Source organism: Helianthus annuus, chromosome 13, assembly GCF_002127325.2.
Source record: "Helianthus annuus cultivar XRQ/B chromosome 13, HanXRQr2.0-SUNRISE, whole genome shotgun sequence".
NCBI classification, from domain to species: domain Eukaryota; kingdom Viridiplantae; phylum Streptophyta; class Magnoliopsida; order Asterales; family Asteraceae; genus Helianthus; species Helianthus annuus.
In genome coordinates this window covers 141,767,774-141,779,328 of record NC_035445.2, presented here as the reverse complement: position 1 = coordinate 141,779,328, position 11,555 = coordinate 141,767,774, and the positions used below count along the sequence as shown (strand labels likewise).

At 39.5% G+C, this 11,555-nt stretch overlaps 1 protein-coding gene across 1 annotated transcript; it reads right to left on the bottom strand.

Annotated features, from left to right (window-relative positions):
* Positions 1-9,062: 9,062 nt before the first annotated feature.
* Positions 9,063-9,893, bottom strand: LOC110901854 (leucine-rich repeat extensin-like protein 5). Its single transcript, XM_022148624.1, has one exon. It carries the CDS (start codon positions 9,891-9,893, stop codon positions 9,063-9,065), a length of 831 nt encoding a protein of 276 aa, XP_022004316.1.
* Between the last annotated feature and the right edge of the window lie 1,662 nt (positions 9,894-11,555).

The window sequence follows — 11,555 nt, the reverse complement described above, 5'->3', positions numbered from 1 at the left end:
AGGTAACTGTCACACCCTGATATTTCCACGTATTACCGGCGGGCCCGGTGGGGAGTATCGTGACGTAGTTGATATCATCAAAGTCAATTTATCACAGTTTAATGCACAGCGGAAGTCTAAAAGTAATAATATTACAAACCGATTCGAAAGTAACATAAAGTATTACACAATGGATTGTAAAAGGATCCACAGGCGGATCTAAAATAAAAAGAAGTATTGTTCAACAGATTTAAGCATCAAAAGCTTGCAAGACTCTTTATTTGATACTGGGAGTAGCCAACCCATTTCTCTTAGTACCTGCACTTAACCTTTTTGGAAAATACGTCAGTTTACACTGGTAAATATAATTAACCGACACTTTTGAAAATATTTAAGAAAATTTATTTAAATGCACAAGGCACAAATATTCTTTTATAACTTGGGATAATTATTTTAAAATAATCTTGTAAAAGATTTATATGTTTGTTATACGTTCAGGATCCGGGATAGAAGCCGGAACAAGATTAATAGACACACCACAAAATATAAACCCACAACGAGTTATTCTCAACAAGTGGGTATATCTTTTTACATACGCACCGGCAGGTGTGTGCCTACACCCCGTGCTTAAGTCGTGGCCATTTCAATGAATGAGCCGAGGATATCCAGGACATGGTCATTAAAACCCCCCCCCCCCAAAGGCTTAAAACAAACAAAACAGATTAAATGGGTTATCTCAATGATTTAACCGTTATTCGATTAAAGATTCAATACCCGACCAAGCGGTATTATTAAATATTGTACCCCAAGCCCATATAAGAGAAAATAAGTTAAAAGTATTTACCTGAGCAAAATATAATTTAATCTTAGCCGTATAACAACCAGCAAGTGCAAATAGCTTTTACTGGGCTCTTAAATCTGGAACGAAGGTTTTAATAATCTATTAGATTCCTAACGGGTCTTACTTAAGTTTAAACTTAGACCGGTTAGTTTTAATGAAAGGTTTACGGTTAAAAACACAAGATTAAGCGAAGACCGGATTAGAATGTGATTTAGACCCGACAAGTATGAAGACTTGTATATAATGGGTAAACTAAATACATTCTGGATTTTGAAGTAAAAATGATAAGGTGTGACCCGTTTCGGTTAATTCATGCAAACTAGTTACACAAACCGTAACAAACGTGAAAAATGCATAACGGGTAACCAAATGAGTCATGAACAGGTTCCCTAAGTTAATATGCTTAAAATGTGTTATGATATCAGTAGGATACCTTCCATTATGCCCAAAATGAATTTAAAATCAATTTAAGCTCCGTATGGTTATTTTGGTCATTTTAAAGATTATAAAAGAGGTTAAATAGTAATCTGAGGTTCTGGTCAGAAATGATCAGTAAAAATATTTATTTTTACAAGTTATATCAGTAAGATATTGCATATATGTGAAATTTATCATTTATGGCCAAACTATACACCGTAGGGGAATTTTGGTCATTTCACATCAGCTTTAAGGGTCAAATTTGGAAATCTGAGTTCAAAACTTTTACTTAATGTTAAAGTATAAATATTTATTCATAACATCAGTAGGTAACAAGCCTTAGGTGCCAAATATGGTTTCAAACCATACTATGCGCCTAAATCGCATAAAAGTCGGTATATGACGATATTCGGGTTGATTAAGGAAATCTGAGATTTTGATCAGCCTTTGCTGTTTAAAATAACTTATTTAATATGTAAAATCAGTAGAAAAAGGTTTGATATGTAAAGGATGTGTAAAACTCATTTTATTTGCAAAAAGGGCATAACCGTCAATTACCGAGTCTATGCAAGAACTCTATGTTATGATTAGTTTAAAATTTAACAAAAATTTCCAAAAATCCCTAAATATTATATTACATCAGTGGGTATAAAGTTTGGTGACAAAAATTGGGTTTGAATAGGATTTATACTAAAATGCCATTTAATTAATAAAAATCCTTCAATTTGCGATATCGAGCATAACTCCTAATTAAACCACAAACTGATGTCAAACTTTTAAGACATACTTAAATATCAGTAATAAAGGTCTTTGTCCTCTCACATTTTCAAAAATCTCGTTTTAATATCAAAAGGGCATAATGGTCAACTTTTAAGCAATTAACAGAAACATGCAAATGATTCGGATTACAAAGGAACCATATTGTATAATCTCAGAGGGTTATACTAACATGTAATATGGTCCTAATGGAACCCTAAGGCATATCTAAACTAAGCTAAATCGGGTCAGAACTGAAAGTCAAAGCAAAAGTCTACTTTTGCGACTTTCGGTTACAAACCGAGCCTAAACTCAGAATTGTCGGGTTGAACATGCCTAAACATGTTCTTATATTATTTACCAAGTTAATTAAGTGCTAAAACATGTTCCATAACTTCAGCATTATCAGTTATGAATTATTTTGCAAAAACTGACTCGTTTGACTTTTTATTAACAAGTTTGACCCGACAATTGACTGAGATAATGTGATAATTAGAAGATGCCCTTTTAAGGGTTTATTACCTACATAATTACCAACACATAGCCACTTTAAATTCGAATAATGGCTGGACCGTTAGTGATTAATCACAAAGTCAAAGCAGAATTACGCTAACTTTGACTTTCGGTCATTAAACTAATAAAACCTTAATTACAGAAGCTAAGAGCACTTACAATGGTCCTTAGCACGAAAGTTTGAACTAATAGAGCCTCCTTAAAGACCAGGTTGCTCCAGAGAACTTGTTTTGAGAGTGTGTTTGTGAAATTCTTTGAATTGTGCAAGTTTCAAGTGAAGAAGTGAAGCCTATTTTTAGTGATTTCTACTTCACATGATCAATCCAAGTGTCCTCAGGTGTTTAAGATGTTAATATGTGTATAGTGGTATTCCAAAACAGTTAAAATGTTGTTGTTTTCGTCCCAGTTTTGCAGAGTATCAGAATGGAGATTTCAGGTTGCAGAGCTGGGCAGCTGGCAGTTTGGCTGGAAAACTGTCTTTGTCGCGCCACGCGCCAGGCCAGGCAGGTCCCAGCGCGCCACGTGAGACCACACTTTTTAAAGTTGTTTTGTTTTGTTGCATGTTCAGTCCCTGCACTCTTGTTACTCGATAATCTGGCATTTTTAGCATGCATGGTCAGTGTAAACGGGTCAGGGGTGTCCTAGGGAGTGTAGCCATGCATTTGTAAGTCTTGGACATATTGAAAAAGTCTCCCGAGACTAGAATTGTGATATTTACACTTTTAACCCCTATTCTTGGAAACTTCAATTTACTTCAAAATTTTGGATCGGATCTTTATGAAACTTTTATCAGATGTACATGAGGGTGTAATAATGTATTACAAAGCTTTGGGAATGTTAAAAGGTCACTCAGAGGTAAAAATTAACATGTTGACACTTTTAACCCCTGTGTTTTGTAACTTTTGATTTTTAAGCGCAAACGGCTTTTATTTTCTGACAATTTATTCAATAATGAATACGGACATTATACAAAGTCATTCAGAGGCACAAGTTTGGCATGTTGACACTTTTGGTCCTTCTAATTACATCTTTGCACTGTTTGACAGTTTTAGTCCCTCAAGATATTTTTAATCACGATCAGGGTTTATGACATGTGTCACTACTGTATTGGTCATGACTTTGAGAGGTGTTACATCTTCACCCCCTTAAAAGAAATCTTGACCTCGAGATTTACTGAAATAAATGAGGGTACTTCTGTTTCATTGTGGATTCAACCTCCCACGTGTATTCGGGGCCTCTACGGGCATCCCACTTGACCTTCACAATAGGCACATGCTTCTTTTGAAGCTTCTTAACCTGTCGATCCTCGATCAACAAAGGTTTTTCAACAAATTTCAAGCTCTCGTCTATCTGTACATCCTTATGTGACATGGCTAGCAATTCATCGGCCAGACACTTCTTCAAGTTGCAGATGTGGAACACATTATGAATTCCACTAAGCTCTTCAGGCAGATTAAGCTGGTAAGCTACAGTTCCGACACATTCGATGATCTTGAACGGTCCTATGTACCTTGGGCTCAGCTTGCCCTTCTTGCCAAAACCCATCACCCCTTTCCAGGGTGATACCTTAAGTAGCACTTTGTTACCTACCTCGAACTTCAGAGGTTTACGCCTTTTATCTGCGTAGCTTTTCTGCCTATCCCTGGCAGCTTTGAGACGATCTCATATCTGCACAATATTATATGTCGTCTCCAGGACTATATCAGGTCATGTTAGTTGGACATCTCCAACTTCCACCCAACAGACTGGCGTCTTACATTTTCTTCCATACAAAGCTTCGAAAGGTGCAGCTTGAATACTTGAATGATAACTATTATTATACGAAAATTCAATCAACGGAAGATGATCATCCCAACTTCCACCTAAATCAATAACACAAGCTCGTAGCATATCCTCGAGTGTTTGAATTGTACGCTCGCTTTGGCCATCCGTTTGAGGATGATAAACAGTGCTGAAGTTTAAACGAGTGCCTAAAGACTGCTGAAAGCTTTTCCAAAAATTAGACGTATATCTAGTATCCTTATCGGAGATAATGGATACGGGCACTCCGTGGAGAGATACTATCTCATCCACGTACAGCTGAGCTAGCTTATCTGAGCTGTGTGTTTCCTTAATAGGTAAGAAGTGAGCTGACTTGGTTAGTCTATCTACTATAACCCAAATAGTATCATTCCCATGCTTTGTCCTTGGTAACTTAGTGATGAAATCCATAGTTACCATTTCCCACTTCCAAGTGGGAAGTTCAGGCTGTTGCAGCAAACCTGACGGCTTCTCGTGTTCAGCTTTAACCTGTGCACACGTCAGACATTTGGCCACATAAGTGGCTATAGATTTCTTCAAACCTATCCACCAATAATTTGCTTTTAAGTCCTGGTACATCTTATCACTGCCAGGATGAACTGAGTATTTGGAACTGTGAGCTTTCTGAAGGATCACGTCTCTAAGTCCTCCATGAATAGGGACCCAGATTCGACCATTAAATCTGAGGATCCCATCCTTGCCATACGATAATTGCTCAGCAGTGACACCTAACTTTTCATTCAGATAGTTAGTGTCCAAAATAGCTTCCTTCTGAACAGCTAATAACCTTTCATGCAAGTTGTTCTTTAATTCAATGCTCTTGGCATTGATTCTGATAGGCTTAACCCTTTCCTTCCTGCTTAAAGCGTCAGCTACAACATTCACCTTGCCTGGATGGTAGCGAATTTCACAATCATAATCATTCAGTGTCTCCATCCATCGACGTTGTCTCATGTTCAGATCCTTCTGGTTAAACAGATGCTGAAGGCTCTTATGATCAGAATAGATCACACATTTGGTCCCATAAAGGTAATGCCTCCAAAGCTTCAGTGCAAATACAACAGCACCCAACTCCAAATCGTGGGTGGTGTAATTCTTCTCGTGCACCTTTAATTGTTGGGAAGCATATGCAATAACTTTGCCCTTCTGCATGAGCACACAGCCCATTCCAATGTGCGATGCGTCGCAGTATACCACAAACTCTTCAATTCCTTCAGGCAATGTCAAAACCGGAGCATTGCTCAACTTTTGCTTAATAATCTCAAAGGATTCGTGTTGCTTATGACCCCAATCAAACTTTATATTCTTGCGAGTCAATGAAGTTAGGGGTGCAGCAATCCTTGAAAAGTTTTCAATAAAACGCCTGTAATATCCTGCTAGACCCAAGAAGCTGCGAATCTCTGTGGACGTCTTTGGCTCTTACCAATTCATGATGGCTTCAATCTTAGCGGGATCCACCTGGATACCATGCTCGCTAACCACATGTCCAAGAAATTGGACTTCACGAAGCCAAAACTCACATTTTGAAAACTTGGCGTAGAGCTTCTCTTGCTCAAGAAGTGTAAGGATACATCGAAGGTGTTTTTCGTGATCAGCCTGATTCTTTGAGTAAATGAGTATGTCATCAATAAAAACAATGACAAACTTGTCCAAATAAGGCTTGCAAACGCGATTCATGAGGTCCATGAATGTTGCTGGTGCATTAGTGAGCCTGAAAGGCATCACCAAAAACTCGTAGTGACCATACCGCGTCCTGAATGCAGTCTTATGCACATCTTCATCTCTGACCTTCAGCTGATGGTAACCTGAACTTAAATCGATCTTTGAAAAGTAGCTTGCCCCTTGCAGTTGATCGAACAGATCGTCGATCCTGGGCAATGGATATCTGTTCTTAATCGTAACCTTGTTCAGCTCGCGATAATCAATGCATAGACGCATTGACCCATCCTTTTTCTTCACAAATAGAATCGGTGCTCCCCAAGGAGATGAGCTAGGTCGAATAAAACCCTTTGCCAACAAATCATCTAACTAAGTCCTCAATTCTTTCATCTCAGTCGATGCCAACCGGTAAGGTGCTCTTGCAACTGGTGCTGCTCCAGGAATGATATCAATCCTAAATTCCACTTGCATATCTGGAGGTAAACCAGGTAGTTCTTCAGGGAATACATCTGGATATTCAGAAATAATAAGGATGTCTTCGATCTTGGGCTTTGGTTCATCAATAGTCACTTGTGCCATGTAGATGACACAACCCTTCTTCAAACACTTCGACGCCTTAAGCATAGACACTTGCTTAGGCAATCCATATTGTGTATCTCCTTGTATCGTAAGTGGTTCACCATAAGGAGTCTTGATAACCACTTGCTTCTTATCACAAACAATCTGGGCTTGATTAGAAGATAACCAGTCCATGCCTATCACTATGTCGAATCCCGCTAATTTCAATGGAAGCAAAGACAGTGGAAAAGAGTGGTTCCTAATGGATATAAAACATCCATCTAACACGGTTGAAGCAGGTCCTACAGTACCATCGGCCAATTCTACTTCATATTTTATGCTTAGGGTTCTAATAGGCAGATTTAATAACTTACAAAATTTATTGTCTACAAACGACTTATCTGCACCCGAATCAAACAATACCCTTGCATAAACATCATTGATAAGAAAGGTACCTGTTATCACGTTGTCATTCTGAACCACTTCTTGAGCATTCATTTGAAAGACCCGAGCATTGGTCTTTTTACCCTCTTCAGGTTTTTTTGCATACTTTGGGCCGTTGGACTTGATACGCCCTTTCTCGTTACAGTTGTAACAAGTCGCATCCTTTATCTTCTTGCAATCCAACGTTTTATGCTCACTTGATTTGCAAATCCCACAAGCTCTAGGCTGCGATTGGGATTTTGATTCGAACCTGCACTTCCCTAGATGGCGCTTCTTGCAGGTCTTGCATTTGGGCTTCTCACTCGACTGTTGGTTGTCCTTTTTGAACCCAGAACCCTTCTTATGATCTGAGTTCCCCTTATGTTTCTTATTAGAATGGTGTGAGTTCTCATCCTCATGTTTCCTTTTCCCTTCTTCAGAATTTCTGAGCGATTTCTGCCTAACCGCGTCTAGAGTAAGAGATAAGGATAGATCAGCCACTAACCTAAATGTGGTAGGTCTTGATGCTTTCACACTTGCCTTAATTTCCGGAGCTAAACCTCCAATAAAATGAGCTATGCGTTTTGGTTCTGGTGTGACCAAGTATGGAACCAATCGTGACATAGTGTTGAAGCTCGTAAGATATGCCTAACAGTCTAAGTTCTTCATGACCAAGGTCAGGAAGTCAGTCTCGATTTTCTCAACTTCGTGTTGAGGACAGAAAGTTTCTTTGATTAGAGCAACAAATTGATCCCATGTCAAGTTGTACAACGGAATCTTTCCTGTAGCTTGGATTAATGACCTCCACCAAGCTAGAGCTTCTCCTTTAAACTAATGTGACACAATCTTCACAATGTCCTGCTCTAAACAACCACTAATATCAACCACTGTATCCATCTCATCTAGCCACGTCATGCAATCAATGGCTCCTTTCTCCCCTATGGAATCCCTGGGCTTGTAGGAGACGAAATACTTATATGAATAGGTTTTAACACGCGGCTCCTGATTGAGCACGATTCGGTTGGATGGAACACTCCTCTGATTTGACGAATGATGAGATTCATCCTTATGAGATACATGAGTCTTAGAGGGTGGTTTTGGATGAGGTACAGATAGGGTCTTGCTCCGAGTACCACTTGATTCTCTAAACTGCCTGTCCATGGCTTTAGTAAGAGCATTGTCAATCAATGCTTGAAGATCCGCACCAGTTACGTTGATTCTGGTGGTATCATGATTCTCCCTCGGGTGACTGTTGATTTCTTCTGATTCTGCCATGTAGCTTGATTGCTACATAAAAATGATGACAATAATTTATTCAGAAGTCTACTATGGAATAGCCATCTTGATGATTCATTAACCATGATATCAACAAACCATATTGGTTAATTTGTTAGTCACATTCATTCAGGATTTTCATTATAATTATCCTCAGTTATAATTCATTAAACTATTAGGGCGGCACAAAAGGCCTAGTCACAAGGACAATTTTAAATTATAAGCCATGATCTTATAGGATCGAGGCATTAAGGCTTGAATATAGTTCATCACCTTTTCTTGACATGGAGTCGTAGACTACAACTGTCTTTTGTCTCAAGGACAATAAATATGGCCCGTAGGCACTTCATCACTAATGGTTGTTTAAATAATAAATAGAGAAAAGGAATTGGAAGAATCCAATATAAGGATGACTTGTGTGATTTTATCGAACCACATTTGCCAGGAGTGTTAACATGTTTTCAGATGTTAACAAGGATTTGAATCTTAAAAAGGGACTACCATCATGGCCCTATCTTAGAATGACACATCGGCTAGGTTTTACCTTTAAGATTTTGTTTAATATTTAATGGCAGATCAATTACAAAAAGGAATGATATTTTGATTTATTTCATATACTATATTCATGCATATAAAGACAAATGAAATTTAAAATTAAAACATTCCACTAAATTTAAAAGAAGTACATAATTGCCCTAAACGGGACTTTTACATAAATAACTTTGCCACGCATGGGCTAAAATGAAAATACAAGTCCTCGCAGGGACTAGGTACATAAATAAATGTCCACACAGGGACTTAATTGGAAATTAAAAATTACAAAACAGATAAATAAGGAATTTCAATAATCCCTTTTCTTCTTCCCCTTGATTAGGTCAACCAAACCTTTGAGTAGACCCCGGCGGCTTCTACGCTCCTCTTGAACATCCCGCTCCACATGGTTCAACCTCTGAAGGATCTCTTGCTGCTGCGGTGGTTGGATCTGTGGCGTCTGCGGCTGCGGCTGCTGCAGAGGTTGAGGACTTGGCGGGTATTGATACCCATAGGTCGGGTACCCAGTTGGATACTTAGCTTGAAAGGGCCCTTCAGGGTGAAGAGCGTTGTAGTTTGCCGCCACGAGATATAGGTCAACATCAGGGGCATTGTAGTAGGTGTAGCCAGAATAGGCTGGCTGCTCAAAAGGGTTATACGCCGCTGCACCGGCGTGAGAAGGTATTGGGTTATCAAAACCCATGTGTGGTGGTGGTGCGACTGGCAGAGAGTCGACCTCTGAAACTGGGTTTGAAGGCCCACCCATTTGTAGGTCTTCATACAACGGCGGGTAATGGCTGTTGCTGCTATGTTGGGGGGTGCTGAAGTGGAAACCCTCTTGCACGGACATCCGTGCACCTGATCTTCTTCGCCTCGATGGTTCTGGAGGTTGTTGTTGTTCTGGCTGCGGTGGTGGCGTATCCGCCTGGAAACGCGAATCCTCAGAGGGATCCTGCTGCTGCTGATGTTGTGGGTTGAAAGGGGGAGTGAACTCCCAGGGGTATGTGGCCCATCTCTCAGCAAAACTGTCGGGACCCCTGTATGGCGAACCGTGAAAAGACGATCCGTCAAAAATCTCGATGGGATGCGTCGGCGTCCCACTCGGTGGCATCTCGGGATCTGGATCGTCATCCATCTCCATATCCTGCATCTCAGGATATTGATCAGCTGGCCCCAGAGGGTTTCGACCCTCTGGTTTTACCGGATTGAACCGGCTCTGGAAGTATGGGTCGGGTCCTGAAAGGCGCGGTGAGAACCCGACCGCTGCAACGGCAAGTAGGAGTGGTGTGAATGGTCGGACTCTTCGTTTTGGTGCAACCCAAAAGAGTCGTGGTAAGAAGGCGAGGAGCTAAGCGGGACAGAGCGTCTCGCAGGCTCTAGGTATGTCCTCCAATCTTCGTGAGGACTCGATTCGATGGAAGCGGAGGGTGTGCGTCGGTGCGATAGCCCCGCCTCGTGGTCATTCCTTGTTAAAACTGGGGCTTTTCCCCTTCCGCCTCGGCCTCTGACTCGTGGTGGCATTCTCTTTGTTCTTGTCAAAACAAACAAAAGAAACAACAAGGAAAACAATAAAGGACAAAATAAAAGATTAAGATTAGTCCTAAGTCCTTTGCCTAGACTCGGAAGTCAAGGAATGTGCAACTGTGTCATTGAGATTAAACACAAAAGGCTAGTGTTTAATTCACTCAATGTTGGCTCTGATACCAACCTGTCACACCCCGATATTTCCACGTATTACCGGTGGGCCCGGTGGGGAGTATCGTGACGTAGTTGATATCATCATAGTCAATTTATCACAGTTAAATGCACAGCGGAAGTCTAAAAGTAATAATATTACAAACCGATTCGAAAGTAACATAAAGTATTACACAACGGATTGTAAAAGGATCCACATGCGGATCTAAAATAAAAATAAGTATTGTTCAACAGATTAAGCATCAAAAGCTTGCAAGACTCTTTATTTGATACTAGGAGTAGCCAGCCCATTTCGCTTAGTACATGCACTTAACCTTTTTGGAAATTACGTCAGTTTACACTGGTAAATACAATTAACCGACACTTTTGAAAATATTTAAGAAAATTGATTTAAATGCACAAGGCACAAATATTCTATTATAACTTGGGATAATTATTTTAAAATAATCTTGTAAACGATTTATATGTTTGTTATACGTTCAGGATACGGCATAGAAGCCGGAACAAGATTAATAGACACGCCACATAATATAAACCCACGGCGAGTTATTCTCAACAAGTGGGTATATCTTTTTACATACGCACCGGCAGGTGTATGCCTACACCCCGTGCTTAAGTCGTGGCCATTTCAATGAATGAGCCGAGGATATCCAGGACATGGTCATTAACCCCCCCCCCCCAAGGCTTAAAACAAACAAACCGAGTCTATGCAAGAACTATATGTTATGATTAGTTTAAAATTTAACAAAAATTTCCAAAATTCCCTAAATTTTATATTACAGCAATGGGTATAAAGTTTGGTGACAAAAATTGGGTTTGAATAGGATTTATACTAAAATGCCATTTAATTAATAAAAATCCTTCAATTTGCGATATCGAGCATAACTCCTAATTTAGACCACAAACTGATGTCAAACTTTCAGGACATACTTAAATATCAATAATAAAGGTTTTTGTCATCTCACATTTTCAAAAATCTCGTTTTAATATCAAAAGGGCATAATGGTCAACTTTTAAGCAGTTAATGGAAATATGCAAATGATTCGGATTACAAAGGAACCATATTGTATAATCTCAGAGGGTTATACTAACATGTAATATGGTCCTA